The following is a 23,053-nucleotide window of genomic DNA, read 5'->3' as shown; positions in this document are numbered from 1 at the left end:
GTAGAAGAAAGTTGTACCTCAATCCAGTGGGCCACTGATAGGTGCATAAGGCCCCTTCCGGCATTGTGCATCTCTGGTTTTGCCAGAATGCCCGCCTCATAGGATCGCTGTTGTGACCAAATTCCTTGAGGCTGGCGAGACGTTATCCACCAGGCACGGTGTTCATGTAGAACAGAAAAGGCAGCCCCAGACAAGCCAAAAATGACCAAGCAAGAGAAAGCGCCAAGCCCTCTGAAAGACTAAGCCTTAAATGCAGCAGTTTATAGAACCATATTTAACTTCTCCACAGTCGCCCTAGTACATCCACCACCGGGGGCGGGGGGTAGAGAAAAGTTCACCAAGTGCTTTAAAGACTAGCCAGGACTGTACTTATGTCATCAAAGTGATGTTGGTTTCCTACCTCTCCCAAAATTTGGTTGATTGCAGCCTAAGAAAAGGCTGCCCGTTCTAGGTACAGTGAAAACCATGGCATGCCGACGGATGCTCTGCCCGAGAGCACGAATGACACAAATCTATTTGTCCCATTATGGTGTCCTTGGTGCGTAGAAGACACCTCATGCAGTTCATGAACAGCCTAGCGCGCCCAGTGGTGTGCCAGGACTGTGAGGGCGACATATACCCTGATACCTGGGGAAGGCCTTGACCAGGAGGCAATGGTTATGGGCTCCATGCTAAATGTAGTGACATAGGATATATTTCTGGTAGTCTCAATGCAAGTGCCACAGGTCAGGTTGTCAAGAGTCCTACTAAGCTGCCGGAATTGTGCGCTCCCCAATTGCCCTTCGACGACTCATACCATCCACCAACTTCAGCTGCATTTGCAGATCTTCCTGATCAGCATCAGCGCTAGGGACTGGGAAATCCTCCTGCTATCCTATCTTGCAATCATTCCTGCCATGTTATCAAGCTTCCCACAATCTTCCCGCATTTAGCTACCAAGTGGATTCTGAGTATAATGCCAGAGTCGTTAGCTTTTCTCGATGACTCTGTATTGGATGGCGTTTGCCAGGACTTAGCGTCGTATAACTGCGGATCTGCAGTACTCTGAAGCCGCTTAGGGCGTTAGACGGGAAACTCTATATGCTCCGTTTCCATTACCTTTCCCCTCAAGGCTGCCTTGCTTGTCATAAATCTATGGTTAGAATAAAACTTGTATTTCTTGACCCAGATAACAATCAGCTTCAATAACCTCAATGGTTACAAAAGATGTACATGCCAATCTATAACTGATCATCACCCCAGTCCTGTCAACCAAGTAGTAGATAGCCAAGTAAAGGTCGAAGTTACTCCAAATATGAACTGTGCACAACCGATATCACAGTGGATAATGAAGCAAGTATGCGATCTATAGAGGAACTCATGAAGCAAGGCAGAGGAGGATGATGTGGAATAGAATCCATTCGGTACACTAGATCGATGGTATTATCATCGAGGCTAGGAAGATGAAGCCGCATATTGATGAAATCTCATATCCACAGAGTGCAATACCTAAACATGCAGAGGCCCATATCAGTGAATATCACCCTGTTGTTTCATGACGTGATAAGGCGCGTGTAGCTGGACGCGTTGCGTTGTGTTGCCAGGCAGAAACACCCTCTCTCTCCCTGTGTCTTCTTTCTCTTGTTTCGTTTCTTCCCTTTCTCCTCTTCTCCTTCCCTCCTCACCCGTCACATCCATTTTTTATCGACGACCACACGAGCTTACTACTCGTTAACAAGCGGTTACCTTTTCTCTTAGGCGTATTTCAGATACCCTTTCCCTCTACTTCTCCCTCCTCTTTTTGCGTCCGTCATGGCGGATAACCTTGTGGCCCCTCCTGCCCCTCAGGTTGCCGGTGGTGGTGGTAAGCCCCCCGGTAAGCGTCGGTACGGAAGCCGCAGGAAACCCCTCCTGATAGACAGCAGGAACGTGCCGGCAAGAGAAAGCGGCAGAAAGAAAAGTGTCGTACCTGCGGTGAATCCGACCACGAATCGGAGGAGCATTTTGAATGGACGTTGGTGAACGCCATCAATGCTTTGGTGAGTAACACCTTTGGCACGTCGCAGAAAGTCCATAAGAGCCAGCTAGCATTTCGTTAGACCGGTGCGCGTCAGGAACGCTTACAGGCTAAACGCACTGCTTCATCTGCGTCCAACAACCAGGTTGCTCCGGCAGCCCAGGAAGGAGGACAAAGACGTAAGAACAAACGGGGCCGACGTCCGCCTCCTCAAGAGCGTAGGCAGCGTCGACAGGCTGCGCAGGAGCAGCAGCAGCAGCAGCGGAAGGCCGAGCAGCTTCCAGCTCTCGCCTTGCAGGCGCCCGGCCAGGAAGTGGATCTTCCCTTCCGAATGGTCCAGCAGCCGCGCCCGCACCGGGAGGAGCAACAACAGCAGCGGGGTGAGGGACCTCAGGTCCTGCCCCAGGGAACCGATGAGCCGCCCCTGCCTCCTCCTATGGAGGATACCGCCATGGACGTTGAGTGCTGTGGTGGTCAGGAATTGCCCGCACTCCAGGACGGTGATGACAGCGACCTTTAGAGGTAACGCGTCCCCTGCCAAAGTCCTAGTGACAGCGGGTGTCCAGGTCTTCGGGCCGGGCCTCCAGCAATGAGCTCACACCTCACCGTGGTGCTGGAGTCTAGTAGCCATAAGGCGAAGCCAAGACGAGCTCAAATGTAACATAAAGGTGCGGCTTTTCTTTGGAGTAACAAAGTGTTTTGACAAAACTGACACACATTGGTTTATGTATATATGTATGTGTGTATGTATGTCGGACTTCTATGGTAGACCAAGTGTGGTTACCTTCCAACTTATCGACTAAAAGGATGGCCTGAAACGGGAAGGAAGGTTACAGAGTAGCCCATAATGAGTGGGTGACGGAGATCTGGTAGCTGTTGAACAGGCGATCAATCCATTGATTAATTCGCCCTGTTTTTGTTACTTATTTAAAATGTAAGCGTAGAAGAGCATACCCAACCATATACTTATCCCTCCACCTCGAGCTTACTTTTCCTTCCTTCTATGTTATACTAACCTCACTCTCTCTCTTTCCAACTCACTTTTTTTCCTTATCCCATACCCATTCTCCCTCATCCGCCGTAATACCAGTCCCCTTATTATGTTATATACTTTTATACTTCTTTCCTTCTCCTAATTTCAAGTTTTGGGGTACGTCTATTTCTCTCGATGGGTACAATGAAAGTAAATTCAGACAAGAGGGACTACCCTGAGTGATGACACCTCGCCATCAACCAAGTTCGACGAGGATAAAAGTCTCAGGTTCAAGTCGGTTACAGGATTAGCCAGGTATCGTCTGAACTCACCTCCAAGCTATCCGAATCATTAATCCGAACCCGGTGACAACTTCATGGATTAATCATATTGAAACTCAAACAAGGGAGATTTCTTAGTAAGTCGAGCCTGAAGAGGCACACCACCGAAATGAATCAGAGTCTGATTCCGATAGACAGCAGGCCGAGTCAGTCGATATTCCCACCCGAGAGGGGGGCGAGGGAACCCGCGATAATGGAGGAAATAGCAGGAACACTGGCAAAGGAGCCCTATGATATCATGCGAAAGGAATCATTATAGTATATAGGATACCGCTCATCATATTGTAGATAGGGTTGGGGCAGAACTATGACTTAGTGGGCTGGACTGGTGCTGAGTTGGAGAGGGCATCGGCTGAGGCTGAGCTCTCCCTGAATTTGAAGAAAGGGCGGTTATACAATCTCAAGCGGAGCCTATTAGACTAGGACGAGATTGGAGCGCTAGAATCTCGAGTCGTTCGGGTCATGTCAAGGTCTCGATCCATTAAATTCTAGTCGCTCTTTTGATAACCCGTTTGAATCATTCAGACATGACCGTCCGACCTCAGAGGTACCTCATCCACTTAGGTCCTATTTGGGGGCTCGATTCATTAGCTCTTCGTCGCCCTTTCTATAACCCGTTAGGATAAACCTGTCGCGGGTGATCGACGCTAAGATACACATTCTGGCGATCTCCTCGACTCATATCGATCATACCGTGCCAAAGCCTGTATCTTAGATTCAGATTACTTTCTCCACTATTGTTCCCACAGTATAGACCCACTTAGTGATGGTCCTACAATCCCCACCGAGACATATTCCAGGACTGAAACAGATGCATTGTCCTAGAATAAGGAAACCCAGCAATCATGAAGGACGGCTGCGGAATGAGGGGCATGTCTGAGTAAAGGAGGCAGGGGGACAGGGAAAATAAGGAAAGGGAATGGACCATGAGCCAGCCGTCGGAGAAGCCTAACAGGGTCTGCAACTAACTCAGACGATTGACCTTACGCAGAATCTGGTAGTCCTGGCCATTTCAACACCCATGCAAACAGTGTTTATCCAAATTGGCCGTGTGACTAAAACTGAGGCCCAGCGTAAACTAGCACCCGGATCGGCAAGCGTAGAGGTCCCGGCTAATACTCGCACCCGGTGTAGTCTCTACAAAGGAAATAAGTCTATAGAACAAATACAGGGAATGCTAAACAGGTTCCAATCTTGATTACAGGAAATATCCGACGCACCTTATACATGACGGAGATGTTATTATCAGATTGGCTATGAGAATATTGTGGAGGTCTGGTCGTCCAGTCCAACATATATAAAAAAAGGATGTATCTACCTTGGCTCCCATAACAAAGTTCTCGATTGACTTATATGTTACTATAGTGGAAAGAGAAGGAATGGGGGAAAGGGATGAAGGTAATTCTGCCGACTATATGTGCTTAGAATTATGTTTACAAGTAATCAGGAATGCCTATTCAGTTCGATAGATTTAAATAGATCCTTTTCAAGTATGAGGTACGAGACGATAGATAGGCTTCAATTTGCTAGTGAATAGGTTTTGTATATAAAAATAGATATTGATGCTCGTAATATCTAATTGGGGATGTGGTTTAGTGGTATAATACTCCCTTAGCATGGGAGTGGTCCGGGGTTCGATTCCCCGCGTCTCCATCTTTTTTGCTTTTTGTATTTCTACCGTTCAGCCTTGAGCCTGTGGTATATTTTCTTTTTTTCTTTCTTTTCTTTCTTTCTTTCTTTCTTTCTTTTTTTTTTTTTTTACTGCTGGCTTTGAAGTTTGTCATTCCGATTTCATACGCGATGTACCTGGTACATCTGATCAACTAGCGAACCGGTTCGCTTTGCTCCAATATGGCTAACTGCTAGTGTCTTTCATCAAGGGTGATATTTGGTATTGCTGTAAGTGTGTGCCTGTCGAGTCTGGGCCAACACATTCCCAATTCGGGTAAAAGGTCGCCCAAATCTGAATCTACAATTCGGATTCATCCGGATTGCACCTTTCAAGTTTACTCCCGTTACAATTACCTAGTAACCTAGGCCTAACGCTAAACAGTAGAATTGATAGACACAACTTACGATATCCCTGAGGGGTTCTCGGATTTTCGACCAATAGGCCAGCCATGTGGCGGGTAAGGAACATGGAGATCCCATGTCACGTCAAAGACATGACTGCCTAGGCGTGAATTCATTGTCTACCCCGTACGGAGTACAGTCCCTGGCTACTTTTTTTTTTTTTTTTTTTTAATGAGTGGGTCTAAGTAGGATCGTATTGTGTTTCTCCATTTCGCTCCGGTTGGGGGCAGTCATCTCTCATTGGTCCTGCAACCTATGAGATCCTGCCAGCCAATAAGCGGCTTAGAACTAGTAGAACGGAAGACACCCGACGGAAATTGGACAATAATATTACTACGAAAATTATCCCCCCAATGACGTTTGCCATGGCTGGTGGCTGCGTTCAAGAGCGCCACTGATGTCGATTGAAAAGCTTTACATGTGGGATGGTTATTGGAAACCCGAAAATTTTTTCTTATTTTTTCTTAATTTTTTTCTTAATTTTTTTTAATTTAATTATTATTATTATTATTATTATTTTAACTTCGTACGTGGCTGATATTTCCACATTGAACGAAAGACGGCCTTCTGAAGACGGAGATTCTTTCCAGAAGCTTTTGAAAGTTTACACCTTACATCGGAATCCCCACATTCCACACAAGATACTCCCGCAACACATCTGCATATTGTCGATGTACTTACTGTCCTCAGGGGACAAAAAAATAAAAAAGATCAAAAATTTTGTGCGATATCCCCAGTTCGTTCATAAGCAGGGCGAAGCCCTCAGCAATTAGATAAGCCTATCGAGCGAATAAGCAACACAGTGAAACCTAGGGCAAACTAGGCTCCCGGCAAATCAACCGTAATGTCTGCTCACGAGGACAATTAAGTAATAGAAGGACCTAAGGGCCCTTACTATGCGTCCGAGAGTTACTCTAATCGGGCCGATATGGATTACGAAAAAGCTTGCAGAGTACCAAGCGCGGGCCTATTGGACTCAAAATTTACAAACCTAGTCTAAGAAGTACTAGACTCCTACGGAGTATAAGGAAGGAGGGAGCCAAGCGCGCTTCCTTGCCTCTACTACATCGTGGGTTTGTTCCGCTGCAGCGTTCGACGAGCCTGCGGAACACATCGAGGAAGGTCAGGAAAGCTGGGAATAACTTCCGCCGTGATCACCTGGGAAAATTCAAAGCCGTTACGCCTCGACAGATCTCGTTAAGGATGTTGGTCCACGGCCCCCACGCAAATTACCCCGAGGCGAAGGGCACTGTTTGGAAGGTAAGCCGTGATGATGGTGCCGGCGAATGCCCTGAAACGGCATACCACGTGCCGATACTCTGCCCCGGATATGAAGCAGCCCCGCGGTCAGTTCTGGGGCGCCAGTCGACCTGAACGGAAATGGTGGCGCCGTGGCGGGACTCGCCGTGTGCCAAGAACTCGGCGTTTTGCCAAGAAGTCGGCAAAGCTTCCCTTGGCCACTGGCCGGCTTGCCCACATGCTCCCCCATCCCCCCGCCTAATCATGGACTCTTGCAACCGTACAACGTCTGACTCTTCTAGCGCTGGAATCCCCGGATTGAACCACCTTGTGCACGTATCGTGGGGGAAGAGGTGGAGGTAGCATTCCGATGAGATGATGTTTAATCCCTCTTTTGCACTCTTCACGATCTCACCATAACTCTCTCATATCTTTCCGCAGCTTTTGCGAACGTGGCATTTTGCAAAATTTTATTGTTGGTCTGCTATGAGTGGTTCATCAAGAAAAGGAACGTAACAATGGACCCAGTCGGTAACATTACTCTGTACTCCATAGACCGCATCGTCATTGTGGGTCATGGGTCCTCCAGATGGAGAGTAATGGGGTCTATGCGGCCCGGAAAGCGTTCGTTTAGTATAGTTTCATGTGAATCAAGATACTAATACATACACACGGCCGTTCCGAGTGGGTCCCGATACCACCTGCCACTTACTCCTACGGCGTTGGTCGAAATGCCAATTTGACACAATAAGACAGTCGAGCGAGATTGCTTCGGTCCGCATGCCTTGTGCTTCTCGCAAAGTTGTTGGGTATCATTGGTTCAAAATTTCGTAAAGAACCGGGCAAATTTTGCTTAGCGCCATGTGGGTAACTTGGCGAAAAGTTATCGACATCATGTTGGGGCGCCAAAGGCCTTGGCGGCTCCAGGGACGACATATTGGAATATTGGAAATCGCACCTGGGGCCTCCAGATTAGTCATCGCCATCATAAGCAGTGGATCCCGCCAAGTGCCAAGTGCCAAGCGCCAAGCGCCAAGGCAAAAAAGTTCGTTTGCGTCTCTCCGCCTCGCTGGACTTTCCCCGTTCGGGGTCCCACCAAGGTTACATTAGAAAGTCCGATATATAAGTTGTTATAAGACCGCGACTTTTCCTGTCCCGATGTACTCTTTACTCCCTTATAATTTTTCCCCCAGCTTTCTTTCCCCCCCACCTCCCCCCAACGAACTGACGGCTCTTACTTTATTCCTACCGTCAACATGTGGACGACCACTAGCGGCTTGAGTGGTCGGTCGCTCCGATTGAGCATCACCTTTGCCGCTGTCGTGGGTTTCTCGCTATTTGGCTACAATCAGGGCATGATGGCGGGTCTCCTTAACGGTGAGGAGTTCGTGGACTCCTTTCCAATTCTCAAAATGCCTGACAATCCGACTGCGGGGGAAAAACACTACATCGACGTCATCCGCGGTGCTGTCACATCCTGTTATGAGCTTGGCTGTTTCTTCGGCGCAATGTTCTCCATGTTCTTCGGCGACAGACTCGGCCGCACTCGCCTGATCTGTATGGGTGCCAGTGTCCTCATCATTGGCGCGTTGCTGACAACGGTCTGCTTCACTGGTCATTGGGAAGTTGGCCAGTTCGTTATTGGCCGTGTTGTATCGGGTATTGGAAATGGTATGAACACGGCCACAATCCCGGTCTGGCAATCAGAATGCTCCGGCGCGCACAATCGGGGTTTCCTGGTCTGTTTTGAGGGTGCGATGATCGCTGGTGGTACCTTTATTGCCTACTGGGTGGTCTTTGGTCTCTCGCACGCCGCAGATACTGTCCAGTGGCGATTCCCTGTGGCCCTCCAGATCTTTTTCGCCTTGGTTGTGGCCGCTGGTGCCGTGATGCTCCCGGATTCCCCGTCGTGGTTTGTTATGAGAGGACTTGACAAGGAGGCCTGTGAAGTTCTCGGTAAGCTCAAGGGTACTTCTCCTGATTCTGATGAAGTCCTTCGTGACTTCAACTTCTTGAAAACGGATATGGAATCCTCGAAGAGCACACAGTCCAACTGGAAGACAGTTTTTACATTTGGCAAAACTCAGGAATTCCAGCGCCTTCTTATTGGTTGCTCTGGTCAATTTTTCCAGCAGTTTACTGGCTGTAACGCTGCTATTTACTACTCAACATTACTTTTCCAGGAAAACCTTGGTATGGAGAAATATCTGTCTCTAATCATGGGTGGTGTATTCTCGACTGTCTATGTCCTGGCAACTATCCCGTCATTTTTTATGATTGAAAAAGTCGGCCGTCGCAATCTATACCTGGTTGGTTTCCTCGGTCAGGGACTGAGCTTTGTGATCACATTTGCTTGCTTGATTAAGGAAACCGAGGAAAACTCGAAGGGTGCCGCTGTCGGTATCTTCCTTTTCATTACTTTCTTTGCATTTACTCTGCTACCACTGCCCTGGATCTACCCCCCTGAGATCAACCCCCTCCGTACACGTACTGTGGGCGCGTCGGCGTCAACATGTACCAACTGGATCTGCAACTTTGCCGTGGTCATGTTCACACCCCTTTTCGCTGGCCAGAGCCCATGGGGTGTTTATCTATTCTTCGCGCTATTTAACTTCCTCGGTTTGATCTTCGGCTTCTTCTTCTACGTTGAAACTGCCGGCCGTGAGCTTGAAGAGGTCGACATCATCTATGCCAAAGCCCATGTCGAAGGGAAGATGGCCTGGAGAGTTGCCAACTCCATGCCCAAGCTCACCTTCGAAGAGATTGTCCAACAGTCTCGCGAGCTGGGCTTGGACGCCAACGAACATGCTACGCCGGAGAAGACCGAGATTGGCCTCAGCAGTGACAGTGGCCAGGAGACTGAGGAGGTCCACGAGAAGCATTAAACGCTCCTTGGAATGGGACGTGCTGTAGTTGTGGTTGGAAGTGGTGATGATATTTCAAAGTGGTGGTTATCTAATTTCTTTTTGATTGCTCTGTTTATTCTCTATACCCTACACTCGGCATCCGGGCACTTTGATTGGCCCGTTTTTAATATTCCTGTCACCGATTCTATGTACAGTATACCCTGCCTCTTGTGCATGGACAACTCGGGCACCGAACAGGACTGTCGGGTTATATCCGTTCGCTTTAGAACTTCTACATTGGGGCAGCTGTATAGGCGATCCTGGTATATATGGTGATAGCAATATCGGGACACCCTGTATATAATAAATGAATGAAGGCACCAAACCTTCCTGTCTCACAATTTGAACTCATTAGGGACATGATCCAAAGTAACTACTAAGTAAACCACTTCTCAGATGACTTAGGTCGCCTGGTTGCAGTAAACGTTTTATTATTACCGTCCTTTCTTAACTTACGACTGTTTGGAGGTGTTAGAGCTTCTTTATATGGAGGTGGGCGACAGAGTCCTTGCCTTGATCGGTTGGTCTAGGAAAGTAGCTCGGTGAATTGTAAAGGGGGTGGAATATGGATCTACGAGATCTTTATCCCTCTAATCTATTATTATTCCAATCACATCATCTGGTCTAGATTGATGAATTGGGTTGTGATGAGCGGGCAGGACCTTAGGTAACTAGGCCTAGTAGAGATAACGGTAAGATTTACATAGCTTAAAAAATAGTAGTAAAGTCAGAGCTCAGACATTATAGAGATAATCTAGATTTACCCCTACTGAGTCAGTACTAACTAATTAGTATTACTTAATAATCTAAACCTAATCCTAAACGGGGTGGAATTCACAGACAATAAGGTCTAATTCTTTATACCCAATTATCTGCGTGGTCTAAATACTGAGCGTAGGTCAGTTGACTATCGGGTAGGGTATTTATTCTACTTTTTACCTATCCTCTGTACCCTGAGTCACTCTATATTCAGCTTTTGCATGATCTGCATGCTAGGTCATGTCGCTTGTGCCCATCCTTTGTCGTAGCCAATGCGACTATCATTTAAGTAAACCTGGATGGCTGCGGTGGTTCTCAGCTTAGAAACCTGTAATTTCGAATGGAATTATTATCTAAACTACCGACAGAGGCGAGTGAGATATTCCGGAATCTGGACTTCTAGGATTAAGTATATTTTTTCATGATGAAAGTCTTGCTTCGTGCCACAGGAAGAGGCTGTTGGGTGGTGAATCGTGATGGTAGGAAGGTTGACCTATCTCGCTTTTCAGTTCCACCCCTTTCCTCCAAAAGAAAAAAAAAAAAAAAATAAACAAATAAAATAAACTTAAAAAAAAGAAGTAAAGACGAGGAATAAGAGTGAAATACGTGAAAATTCATACATCTCCGACAGGTCATTGGGGCTTTTCGAGACATTGATTGACACTGGACACTGCGATAAGTCCGATGCAATGTTTTCTCCGACCCGAGGTGCTGTAAGGAAGACAGGTCAATTGACATATACACACAGTCGCTCTCTCTATGATTGAGTTAATGCTTACACATCTGTAAATTATGGGTAACGAAGCTTGATGTCGATATAGAAATGGTGTACTTAGATCACCATTGACCACTCTCCGTATTAACATAGGCCAGAGGCATATTAATTCAAACATGTAAAGCCTTTAGCAACGTCGAATCAAAGAAAAGAAGTCTAGCATACAGTACTGCACTTTTTATCTTGTATCTATCATACCAGCAGATCTGTCCACAGTGCTTATGTCGAGTATTTGGTTGCTTATCCCTTACCCATGCTTTAATCGGAGTAACAGTGGTTAATGGATATCGGACATCGGAGATATCAAAATGATTAGAAACTCATCCCTACGGTCTAAATGCTTAACAAATCTTGACAAAGCTACACCATAGATAGGCAAAGAGCTAATAAATAGCCAATTTACTGGACGAGGAACTGCCGTTATTTAAGTAGTGTATAGGGTCCCACATTGAGGATATGCAGCTAGTGCTTAATATCCGAGAATGACGTCCCGATCTCTAGAAAATCGCGCTGCGCCTACAGTGAACTACTTCACTCCCTATCAGAATGTCCCTGCCGGGCTGGCTGCAGATCCCCAGAGCGACGGAAAACTAGTCCCAAAGCTATTCCAGAAGATCCATATCCGCGGTGTGACTTTCTCCAATCGAATCGGGGTAGGTTTGCGCCATGCAAAAGAGATGAGCACGAATCGCTGATTTCAATTTCAGCTTTCTCCCCTCTGCCAATACTCCACCGATGATGGGCATATGACTGACTGGCGCTTGGCACATCTGGGGGCTATCGCACAACGTGGCGCAGGATTTCTGATTGTGGAGGCGACGGCAGTCTCCCCAGAGGGTCGTATTACGCCTCAGGATCACGGCTTGTGGAAAGATTCGCAAATTGAACCATTGCGCAGAGTGGTTGACTTTATTCACAGCCAAAACCAGGTAGTCGGAATCCAGCTTGCGCATGCTGGCCGGAAAGCGAGCATGGTGGCTCCTTGGATATCCTTCGGTGATGTGGCAAACGAAAAGCTAGGTGGGTGGCCGAAGGCAGTGCAGGGGCCTGGGGATATTCCATACGCAGAGTACTCGGCCCAGCCACAAGCAATGTGTCTAGAGGATATCGGGAAATTCAAGGCTGACTGGGTCGCTGCCGTCAAACGTGCGGTGAAGGCTGGGGTGGACTTTATCGAGATCCACAATGCCCATGGCTATCTGCTAATGTCGTGTTTATCGCCCGCTACAAACAAGAGATCGGACGGTTACGGGGGCACCTTTGAAAATCGGATACGTCTGACCTTGGAAATTGCAAAGCTTACCCGTGCTTCGGTTCCAGATTCGATGCCGGTTATCATCCGTCTTCCAGCGACTGATTGGCTGGAGGAAAGCTTGCCACATGAACCCAGTTGGCGCCTCGAAGATGCTGTGGCCTTCTCTCAAGTCCTTGCTGATACGGGGTACATCGATGCCATTGATGTTTGCAGTGGGGGTAATCACAGCGCCCAGAAGCTTCATGTCAAACTTCATGTCAAACCTAGTTTCCAGGCACTGCTTGCTGCCAACATAAAACAAGCAGTTGGTGACCGGCTTTTCTTTGCAGCTTCCGGGATGATCACCACAGCTGCTTTGGTCCAAGAATTGGTCACAGAGCAACAATTGGACTTCGTCCTAGTCGGCCGTGGCTTTCTGAAGAATCCTGCGTTAGTGTGGAAATGGGCTGAGGAGCTGCAGATCGAGATCGGGATGGCAAACCGGTTCCGGTGGCCTTTTGCACAGAGGGGGCGGATTGCAATACTTGCCAAAGCTCTCGAGTGAGTGAAGGAAAGGACTTGGTGTGTGACGGACTCCTCAATATGTTCTTCGGGGATTCGGTGCGACTAGAGAGTGTGGCATGGAACGCAATCCGATGGATGAGCTCGATAGTATTCTGTAGATTTCGAAGGATTTGGTGGGCTTAGTTATGTAGGAATGGATATGTAAGTAGACAGTTTCGGTGTATGAATACCCCAAGTCCTCATTTGTCCAGGTGATAGAAGCATGGTATGGTGAAAGAGAGAAGATATTTAATGATTCGATGCATAGTCTACCTGCCCTGCGGCTTCTGCCTGCCTCGACCCAATGCTAATATCATGCCTCTTCGGCGCCCTCCACATAGCCGCATGCTCGCGCCTTTTTCTCCGGTCTTCTTCTAGTTTAGGTGGTGGGAATTATTGTAAAAACAAGACCGTCTCCCGGTATAGCTCCACGAATTGCTGTCGATATATTCTAAACTGCTCCACATCATTTGCCTCTGCTTCCTCCATCTTTGGTTTAGTTCGTGTCAGCTTCTTGGGTAAGTCCCCCGAAATCTATTAGGGCCCAGTGTGCTCGTCTAAGGTGATATCGATGTTTGACTTTACCTGTATCTCCTCGAAGACGCCGGAATCTATAAACGCACCCGGACCTCCCTGGGCACCATTTCTCGGCTAACCCAACCTTAAAGACGGTTTACATAACGGCAAGATGGAATAAGTTACGTACCGCACCACAAGATACCTTAGCTACCACCACAGCTAGATGAGGGCTGGCCAGAAACCTTGGCAACGGAGCCTGTTGGATCATGTGGCGTCCGTGTACCGAAAATTTAGAAAAGGCTCTTCAGGTTGGTTGCAAACTTGAACATCTATGAAGGATGAAAGTAGAATGTGTGAATAAGTCTTACAAAGGTCGACACCTAAGCTCAAGAAACGGGGAAATATGGGTTTCTATCGCCGACCTGTTGGTATCTTACTCCCACCCAAGTTCTTCTGTAGGGCTCGCCCCACTTGCAGGGACCCCGGTTTAAGCTTCCATTAAAGTTAAGTATCAGCGACCTGCGCCCTGTTGTCACGGATGTTGTGAAAATGCCGACTTCCGTGGGATAACCTAGCAAGTTGGTCCAATCCCATCTGTTAGAACGGCAGAACCAGCCTCGGAAAGTACTAGAGGCATTGGTGAATTTATAAAAGTAAAGAACTGTTTATCTAATGTGGGTCCAGACAACTCCAAAAACCTCATGGCCAAGATAAACACGAGATAACCGGTTCTGCGGGCCAATGAAAAGCTAAAAAACCTCACTTATGCTTCCATTTCTCCTTTCATGGTCCGTATGGCCGTGATGCAACATTGAGGTTGCGGGGTAACCCCAAATTTGAGACTTGGAGATATTGGAGATATAAAGCAACGTAAGTCATGGAAAAATGTATTTTATGTTAGACACCAGATAGATTGCTCTACAATCGTCTACAGTCAAGCCTACCACTCTGTCACTATGTCATCGGCCAGCTGGGAAGATCTTGCCGCTGATAAAAGGGCACGTCTAGAGAAGTCCATCCCAGACGAATGGAAAATCAAGGCAGTCCCAACAGAAGGCTCTGTTATTGATCTGCCTGAGAAGTCTGGGGTTCTGTCACCTTCTGAAATAAAGATTACAAACTCGTCTGCGACAGAACTTGTCGCTCAACTGGCCAATGGCACGTTGAAGTCCGTGGACGTGACACTGGCATTCTGTAAAAGAGCTGCACTGGCTCATCAACTTGTGAGTATAACCCTCGCCTCGGTCGGAGATACGTGATACCAATGAGAATAGGTTAAATGCGCACATGACTTCTTCCCAGAGTTAGCGTTAGCCCAGGCCAAGGAGCTTGATACGTATTTCGAGACGCACAAAAAACCCGTGGGACCATTGCATGGGTTACCGATCTCTTTGAAAGATCAATTACGAGTCAAGGTAAGATGACTTTCCCACACTGGCGTGCATCTCTTCTAACATGAAACTAGGGAACTGAAACATGCATGGCCTATATCTCGTGGCTGGGTAAGCGTGACACCAGCGATTCGATATTGACCGCCCTCTTGAGAAAGGCGGGCGCAGTATTCCTCGTCAAGACGAGTGTACCGCAAACGTTAATGGTATGCGAGACCGTCAATAATATTATCGGTCGGACGTCAAACCCAAGAAATCTCAGCCTCTCTTGTGGCGGTAGCTCGGGAGGCGAAGGTGCTATGATTGCTATGCGTGGAGGTGCCATCGGTATAGGAACTGATATCGGTAGGTTTCCATGTTTAGTTCATTATCTTTCATGGCAACTAATGGCATTCAGGTGGATCTATTCGTGTCCCGGCTGCATTTAATTCTTTATACGGGATCCGTCCAAGCCACGGTCGTCTCCCTTACGGTGGTATGACGAACAGCATGGAAGGACAAGAAACGATACACAGCGTCGTTGGACCAATTGCGCATTCTGCTCAAGGTATATCTCTGAATTATATCTGCGCTGGAAGTACTAACGCCCTTCAGATGTTAAACTTTTCCTTCAATCTGTCCTCATGGAGGAACCTTGGAAGTATGATTCGAAAGTCATACCGCTTCCTTGGAGGGAGGCCGAGGAAAACGCCGCGCAAGCAAAAATTGCTGAGAAGGGTTTAAATCTCGCTTTTTATGATTTCGATGGCGTTGTAAGTATTGACCACTCCTCCTACATTGGTAGTCACATTGTTTAACGACTGGTTAAGGTACGTCCACACCCTCCGATTACTCGTGGTGTTGAAATTGTCCGCTCTACGCTTGAGAAAAACGGACATACTGTGGCACCCTGGACGCCCTACAAACATGCATTTGCCGTTGACCTAGCCAACAAAATTTACGCTGCAGATGGAAGCACGGTGAGTAACACCCCATGAAAATTAGTATAGGTGCTAACATAATGTAGGACGTATACAAACACATCAACGCCTCAGGAGAACCCGCTATTCCGAACATCAAGGACCTCATGAATCCCAACCTACCCAAAGCAGATTTGAACGAGGCATGGGACGCGCAGCTACAGAAGTGGAACTATCAGTGCGAATACCTTGACAAGTGGCGCGAATGGGAGGAACGGACGGGCAAGGAGCTTGACGCTATTATCGCCCCGGTGGCGGCGACAGCTGCAGTCCGTCACAACCAATTCCGGTACTATGGGTATGCTACTGTTTTTAACGTGCTGGATTACACCAGCGTTGCTATTCCAGTCACCTATGCAGATAAGGCGGTGGATCGCAAATTGACGGATTATCAGCCGATTAGTGATATGGATAAGGCGGTTTATGCAGAGTACGATCCCGAGGTTTATCACGGCGCACCCGTTGCCGTGCAGATTATCGGCAGACGTCTTAGTGAGGAACGGACCCTAGCTATTGCGGAGTATATTGGGAAGTTGCTGGGTCACTAGGATTAGAAGCTTAGTTTTAGCCACTACTGAAACAATCTTTCGCGAGTGAGACAAGTTATGTTTTAGCACTTTTACGAGGCCGTGCCAAGTATTTCGCCATTTCAACAGCTTATACATATCAATTGATTGCTCCGATGTAGGTGGTAGCCAGCGAAGCTCCACTTCTCGTATTCCGAAAATATTCAGAATTTCTATATAATCCGCTTAACGCCTTGCTGAGTGACGTCACATAGACAGGATTGTTGTCATCTTTCGAGCCTTATTGTCTCTCCCAGGAATGCACTCATGACCCGCCATGGTAGGACATACCTGCTAAACACGGCTCTTTATATACATCAGGGCCAAACAAGCACAATCTATAAATCCAGCTCTCTTCACATGCATGACGAATATGATCGGAAGCACGAACGGTCTTAGTGGGGGTGCGGCCCGCAGTACGGACGGACGGAACTTCGCACATCATTTCCTTGTCTCCTGCTTTAAGGTTCCTTCATGACCAACCCCCGTTCTAGCCTTCGCCGACGTGTCGTTGACCGTCAATTGTTGGGTGAACTTGCGCGGTTATAGTCGGTCACCCAATCATATGCGGAGTACACTTCATGCCATGTATGAGTAACCACGACGACCATGTTCGGGCTCAGATTCTGCCAGCATAGCTCACCTTCACCTTTGACCCTCATATTCTAGCCACACTATACATAATTTGCTAGGGACATCAGCCGGAGATGGACTGCAATAAAGAACAAATAAGGGTTCCAGCAAGCATGTGACAGGCGACATGTGACATAACTCCGCAATATCCGCCCCCCGCGGAGCTTAGCTCCGGCCCCGCCTTCTTGACCAAGCTACTTGAATCGCAGCCCTGAAGATCCTCCTCCAAACACTCTATATAATCCAACATTTCCCCTGGCCACCCTCACGATATCCTAGTAAATATGTCAAAAGCCCTACGCCTCGCCATGAGTTTATCACGTTCTTATCCATGGGTAGCCAATCCCTTCATCGTCAGCGCCCCAATGCGCGTGATGTCAGGTCCCGCCTTGGCTGTGGCCGTGTCGCGCGCCGGAGGTCTAGGCTTTCTCGGACCAGCTGTGAAAACACAAGATATGCTTGTCGATCTTGAGAAGGTGTCAACATTAGTCGACGAGGCTCGTAAGTCCTCATCCGCCTTTTCCTCTTCGACCAATGTACTTCCTATTGGTGTCGGATTCCAGCTCTGGAGCGATGACCTCGCCACTGCCGTTTCCGGTATCAAGAAGTTCAAGCCATGTGCTGCATGGCTCTTCGCCCCGAAAGGTGGTCAAGAAGATTACGACCACTGGTCACGCAGCATCCGCGATGCATCATCACAGACCCAGATCTGGATCCAGATAGGCACGCTAGCAGAGGCAAAGGGACTCTTGAAGGGATCCGAGCGACCCGATGTAATTGTTGTCCAGGGATCAGAAGCCGGTGGTCATGGTCGACATAAGGATGGACTCGGACTGATGACGCTCCTCCCGGAAGTTGTCGACGCGTTGGCTGGTAGTCAGATCCCTATCTTTGCGGCGGGAGGTATTGCCGATGGGCGAGGAGCTGCAGCGGTACTTTGTCTGGGTGCTGATGGTGTTGTCATGGGAACGCGGTTTTTGGCCTCCGAGGAGGCGCGTATTAGTCGCGGGTATCAGGGTGAAATTGTGCGAGCTACTGATGGTGCGGCTTCCACGACGCGGACGTTACTTTATAATCATCTTCGTGGTACGATGGGCTGGCCTGAGCCGTATATGCCGCGTACTATTATCAACAAGAGTTTCATTGAGCATCAGGCTGGCCGGTCGTTTGATGAGCTCAAGGTGGAGCATGATCAGGCTCTGAAGGCTGGTGATGCTGGTTGGGGTCCCGAGGGAAGGCTGGCTACTTATGCTGGTGCGTCCATTGGCTTGATTCATAATGTTAAGGATGCTGCGACTATCGTGCATGATGTTCGGGAGCAGGTGCTCGAGCGACTGGGCCCTGAGGGACGATCTAAGATTTAGATCGAGTGCGATGTAGATTACGGCTTTACTGTTCAAAATTTTTCAACTAGAAATAATGACTCACTTGATAACGACCGGTCACGCATATCATTTAAATGTAGCTTATAATATTAGGCAACGTGTATTTTCCCATTACTTACTCCTATTTGTGTACCACCAAACACCTTCGATTGGGTGTGCTTGGGAAAGGACTGGCATGTATGACGTCATACCGTGCCTGATAATTGATATATTGTCTACTGGGTCTTTTTACTACCATCTAGTCTCAAATACAAAAGGTTGACTGATATGAAGAGTGAAATCAGATTCAGTCCTTCATACCTGACCGCCGGGAACCATAATAGTCTTATTAAATAGATCTCAGATTCGAAAAAGTCATAGATCCTTTATAGAGTCGGTATTTATATTCATGCTTTCCTACCCGATCCTGAAGGGAAAACCTCAGTATAGTTATCTTGTCCTGATATCCAACTCATGCTGATATTGGACATTAGGGCAGTTAATTCTTTGGTGGAGATCCAGGCTCCTAAAAAATGCTATGCCCTTGATCGGGAGATCTAAACCATTTCAGGCAACATAAGCGTTTAAACCAATCACCCCCTCATAATTAGTGGGCCTCATATTGTCTCATGGCGAACCACAACCAAATTCCCGGCTCTAGCTCGGTATGAGGGGCTTTTGACTAATTCGCGAGAAACGCATGTTAAGAGGACAACAACACACCCCAACATTCCAATTCCAACCATCACAGACTTTTCACCTCCATTACACACTTTACACTACCTATTTAAGAATAGGGGGAAAAATGCAGAACTCAGTCTTCGAAACCGCAGCCAGCGCAGTCCAGGCACGGAATCGCATCCGCAGCCACATCTACCAAACACCACTCATTCCATCCAGAGTGCAAGGCAAATCCCATGGCGCAAAAGTCCTATTCAAAGCGGAGAACTTCCAATTGACGGGATCATTCAAGATCCGAGGCGCAATGTCCAAGATGTCCGGCCAACCTGCGAATGGACGATTAATAACCGCCTCGTCGGGCAACCATGGCATAGGCGCCGCATGTGCCGCGCAAGCGCTCTCTAAAGATCTCACTGTTGTCCTCCCAGAATCGGTGGTGCCTGCGAAATTAGAGAAGATCAAGTCCTACGGGGTGAATGTTATTCTGCATGGTGCTGAAACGGGTCTTGCTGAACAATATGCTCAGCGGCTTGCTGTTTCGGATTCGTATACTTATATTTCGCCATACAATGACCCGGATATTGTTGCCGGGCAGGGGACTATTGGGTTAGAGATTCTCGAACAGTGTGAAGAGGTGGATAACGTTTTCGTGTCTATGGGTGGTGGGGGGTTGATTAGCGGTATTGGGGCTGTCGTGAAAGCGTTAAGTCCGCGTACGAAGGTTTATGGTGTTTCTGCGATTAATTCGAAAGCTCTCGCCGAGTCCATGGCTGCAGGTCATGTAGTAGAGACGGAACATAAGGACACCCTAGCTGATGCTGTTGCTGGCGGCATCGATACGGATACAATCACCCTCCCGTTGGCAATGTCTGTGGTGGATCGCGTCGTTGAATGTGATGAGGATGAGATTAAAGCGGCTATGAAGGCTATGGCATTTGATGAAAATATGAATGTCGAAGGCTCTGCCGCTCTTGCTTTGGCTGGCTTCAATAAAGTTGCACAACAGCTCGCCAACCAAACTAGCGTCATTGTCTTGTGCGGTGCGAACTTTGACCAAACTGTCTTCAAGAGTGTGGTTCTGGATCTTTAACACAAATATATCCTTAATTATGTTTAGAATACCATATTCATAGACTGAACTTCAAAATTTGTGTACCACAAATCCACGTTTATTACGCCATGTATTCGAATATCCCATCCGGAATTCAGGATACCAAAACCATCCCCTATGCCCTCAAGTTGATGTCAGTCATCGTTGGTTTGTAGGAGCTATTCGATTCAGGATTGAATATCGATAGTTTATGCAAGATTGATCTGCAATCCGAGGGTGGCGTTCATGACAGAGTTGCCATAAAAGAACTCGGTTCTGTACAGACTGTTAGAAGTCTTTAAGCTAAATTGGAGAGAAATGCAACGTACCCAGCATTACCAACGTTGACATAGGTCGACTCAGTGAAGCGTCCCAGCTTAGACAAAGCAAGAAGCCAGTCCTTCAGATCCCCGGTAAAGGTTCCCTCAAATTGCGTATCGGGCATCAGAGTGCTGACGGTGATGCCGGTATCCTCGTTGACATCCTCGTACAGTTTCCACGAGGTGCCGAAGAGATCGTCAATAGTGGCAACAGCGCCGTTGGTCCACCCGATGGGAAGCTGTCCGCCCTCGTACTGCAGCCAGAGCATCAACTCCCGGGAGGAAGAAGAGGTGGAATCACCCTTAATGTCGTTGGTCATGAAATCGAAGCAGACATTTCCTGTTGGTGATCCATGAGCTATGCCATGCAAAGGCCTCAGTAGGGTAGAATTATACCCTTGTATGCAGTTGTGTTGGTACGAGTCCAATTGTAAGTGCTCGGAATCGAGTCGATGGCCGACAGCTTTGTTTCAAGGTTCTGGGTGAGACCCACGAAAGAGTAGCCCTTTGGTACATTGTTCCTGTGGACCTATGTTGATTTCACCCTCTAAAATACAAATACCAAGTGAAACTCTTACGTGCTTTCCACATATTCGATGTCTGTCACACTACTCCATATAACCTCCTGAGTTCCGCTGGTAGACGTGGTAACCTGGCCGTAGTTGGTGCATTGTGTGCCAACGATCTGGTTCGCATTGTAGAGCATGTTGTAGACAATCCATGGTGTGTCCTGTAGAATAACATAGTCATAGTCTCCACAGTGCTCACTCGCCGCCTGGGCTCGAGAGGAGAGAGCAGGAAGGGCAAGGGCAGATGCCGAAAAGGAGAGGGCCACCAGGGCACGGGAGAGGTGAACCATGTTGATAAAAAGAATGTAGAAGTGAGAAAGCAGCACGGCTGACTTCTAAACAACAAAGAAAAGAGGTAATTAAGCTAAGCAAAGCTTGGGATAAGTAGACGTGGTTGATATATATGGCGAAGAGTATGCTCCTCAAGACTTAATCACGACTGTTTACTTGAAACTTCCTGAAACAGAGAGTGGGCCTCATTAAGATTCATGGCTAATTTTCGGAAATGACCTCAAGGGACCAAACTAAAGCTTAAGCTACATATGTCATAAGGATTGATTAACTTGTACTGAGTAATGCATCGACTTAATCCCAGTCATGCTAATTGATTAAGAGTAGGGAGTACTTATGTCACCCATTGATGTTCGGCGGCAATAGGGGATCAGCTGATGAAAGTCTGGGCCCGGATATCAAGATTGCATGCCAAGCTCCGGGTAATACCCGAGCAAACCCGGCAAAGATTAGGAATCTCGCCAGAACGATCCAAACTATGGTGAGGGATAGGATATCCAAGATTGACCAGCTACAGAATAGATAAATACACTTAGGTAGTCCCCAAGTACGTATATAATTCATTTTGGCCAAAGCGTTGGTATATTAGAATTGTGGGTACCATTCAACCACGGACCAACCTTCGTCCATACTAACTATATATATTTCGACATAGCAGAGTGCCGTCGGATAAGTGCTCAGGCCGCCACAAAGATACAACTATTCAGCTTCGTCTAGAACAGTCATCACACGGCTCTCTAACAATACGTATTTTTCATTTCAGGGATTCAAAATCGCACATTTGACCGTAATCTGAACTCTATTGTAGAAAGCTGGGTGTTGCCCGCCATGACGCTGAAATAGGAAGGTAGATACCTCAAGCAGGAAGTGGATTTGGAAACATAAAAAGGGTTCCTTATTTCCTGTGGGAAAGTAGATTGGACTCAATATGCTTTATCCATCGAAGCTGACTTCCAGGCCCTATAACGTCTAGTAGATCTGTAGAGTCTAGACCCTATAGACTATTCTCCACATAGTTTTCCAATTTTTCGATTTGGGGGGGGGGGGGGTGTGTGGCTAAAGCTTTACACGTGATCTTTTTACAACTATTATGTAGGTGGGCGTGTCCACGTGACAGAGCTCCCCTACAGAGTCGGCGACTTTTCGTTTTCTGGAATTGTAGGGTTCCGCTATACTAGAGCCCCACACCAATCACGGACCGGGGATTCGGGCACATCATCATTGATCAGGACGTTAAGCGCCGAGTTCAGCGCCCCGATGAGCGTCAAGATCCTGTGGGTAAACACTGCTAAAATGACAGGCGTTTTTGAGGTCAGGCCCCTTGATGCAGCGGTGATATCGCTCGGTAGAATGCCGTGCACGGTGCGCATCAAGTTTTCTGCCTATATGGTACTACAACGACAAATGCATATGCAAAGTTGAACGGCTAGTTACCGCTGCCATCGCCAGAGAAAAACATGGATGTGCTGATAAATAGCTGCTTTGTATCAGTTCTAACATCCAGTAGAATATGCTAATACCTTGGCCATGCCAATAGATGGTTATCATGAAAACCAAGTCTAGCCTCTGACAACTAAAGAGGCGAAGGATCAGCAAATGGCCCCCAAGACCAGCGTGCTAGCGCACTCCACCACATCTGTTGGCCATCCAGAAAGCGGCAGCGATGACCGGCCGACCACCCAGACGAGAAACAGTCCGGCGGCTAAATCTTAATATCAAGCTTGAAAAAGGGCCGAAGAATCCTCTCAAGTCTGTCGCGTTCGAGCAAAAAGTTCAAGGCACGCGACATCCTCAGGATCTTATTTCTTTT

General features: G+C 47.6%; 6 protein-coding genes and 1 non-coding gene across 7 annotated transcripts; 6 read left to right on the top strand and 1 right to left on the bottom strand.

The window, feature by feature from the left end:
* Nucleotides 1-1,791: 1,791 nt before the first annotated feature.
* Nucleotides 1,792-2,516, top strand: BDV27DRAFT_162130 (uncharacterized protein; the record flags this gene model as incomplete). The annotated part of the gene is made up of 3 exons (XM_032073334.1): nt 1,792-1,865; nt 1,898-2,018; nt 2,079-2,516. 3 exons carry the CDS (start codon nt 1,792-1,794, stop codon nt 2,514-2,516), a joined length of 633 nt encoding a protein of 210 aa, XP_031923027.1.
* Nucleotides 2,517-4,891: 2,375 nt separating this feature from the next.
* On the top strand, nt 4,892-4,963 carry BDV27DRAFT_t190. Its single transcript has one exon. It is a non-coding gene; the product is annotated as a tRNA-Ala (tRNA).
* A 2,824-nt stretch (nt 4,964-7,787) lies between these two features.
* On the top strand, nt 7,788-9,891 carry mfsA (glucose-inactivated glycerol proton symporter STL1). Its single transcript, XM_032068514.1, has one exon. The coding sequence runs from the start codon at nt 7,879-7,881 to the stop codon at nt 9,505-9,507; it is 1,629 nt and encodes a 542-aa protein (XP_031923026.1). The 5' UTR covers nt 7,788-7,878; the 3' UTR covers nt 9,508-9,891.
* Nucleotides 9,892-11,544: 1,653 nt separating this feature from the next.
* BDV27DRAFT_149122 (NADH:flavin oxidoreductase/NADH oxidase) lies at nt 11,545-12,861 on the top strand (the record flags this gene model as incomplete). Its single annotated transcript, XM_032071001.1, has 2 exons — nt 11,545-11,715; nt 11,770-12,861. 2 exons carry the CDS (start codon nt 11,545-11,547, stop codon nt 12,859-12,861), a joined length of 1,263 nt encoding a protein of 420 aa, XP_031923025.1.
* A 1,474-nt stretch (nt 12,862-14,335) lies between these two features.
* BDV27DRAFT_162127 (amidase) lies at nt 14,336-16,277 on the top strand (the record flags this gene model as incomplete). Its single annotated transcript, XM_032073333.1, has 7 exons — nt 14,336-14,602; nt 14,654-14,794; nt 14,845-15,115; nt 15,168-15,317; nt 15,365-15,522; nt 15,580-15,729; nt 15,777-16,277. The coding sequence occupies 7 exons, from the start codon at nt 14,336-14,338 to the stop codon at nt 16,275-16,277; spliced, it is 1,638 nt and encodes a 545-aa protein (XP_031923024.1).
* Nucleotides 16,278-17,212: 935 nt separating this feature from the next.
* On the top strand, nt 17,213-20,063 carry BDV27DRAFT_168207 (tryptophan synthase beta subunit-like PLP-dependent enzyme; the record flags this gene model as incomplete). The annotated part of the gene is made up of 4 exons (XM_032074706.1): nt 17,213-17,576; nt 17,664-18,250; nt 18,394-18,466; nt 19,090-20,063. The coding sequence occupies 4 exons, from the start codon at nt 17,213-17,215 to the stop codon at nt 20,061-20,063; spliced, it is 1,998 nt and encodes a 665-aa protein (XP_031923023.1).
* A 44-nt stretch (nt 20,064-20,107) lies between these two features.
* On the bottom strand, nt 20,108-21,504 carry BDV27DRAFT_47356 (concanavalin A-like lectin/glucanase domain-containing protein). The gene is made up of 4 exons (XM_032076710.1): nt 20,962-21,504; nt 20,780-20,904; nt 20,393-20,723; nt 20,108-20,339 (listed from the first exon to the last, which is right to left on the bottom strand). The coding sequence occupies exons 1-4, from the start codon at nt 21,240-21,242 to the stop codon at nt 20,273-20,275; spliced, it is 804 nt and encodes a 267-aa protein (XP_031923022.1). The 5' UTR covers nt 21,243-21,504; the 3' UTR covers nt 20,108-20,272.
* Between the last annotated feature and the right edge of the window lie 1,549 nt (nt 21,505-23,053).

The sequence above is a fragment of the Aspergillus caelatus genome, assembly GCF_009193585.1.
Source record: "Aspergillus caelatus strain CBS 763.97 unplaced genomic scaffold BDV27scaffold_236, whole genome shotgun sequence".
NCBI classification, from domain to species: domain Eukaryota; kingdom Fungi; phylum Ascomycota; class Eurotiomycetes; order Eurotiales; family Aspergillaceae; genus Aspergillus; species Aspergillus caelatus.
Note: the sequence above shows the minus strand (reverse complement) of the source record. Positions and strands in the feature narration are given on the sequence as shown.

Bases quoted from the DNA above. Each gene is read 5' to 3' on its own strand.
- mfsA (XM_032068514.1), top strand. From the start codon at position 7,879: ATGTGGACGACCACTAGCGGCTTGAGTGGTCGGTCGCTCCGATTGAGC.
- BDV27DRAFT_47356 (XM_032076710.1), bottom strand. From the start codon at position 21,242: ATGGTTCACCTCTCCCGTGCCCTGGTGGCCCTCTCCTTTTCGGCATCT. The intron at 20,905-20,961 runs GTAAGAGTTTCA...ATAGGTCCACAG, and splicing joins ATCGAATATGTGGAAAGCAC to GAACAATGTACCAAAGGGCT. The intron at 20,724-20,779 runs GTATAATTCTAC...GATCACCAACAG, and splicing joins CAACACAACTGCATACAAGG to GAAATGTCTGCTTCGATTTC.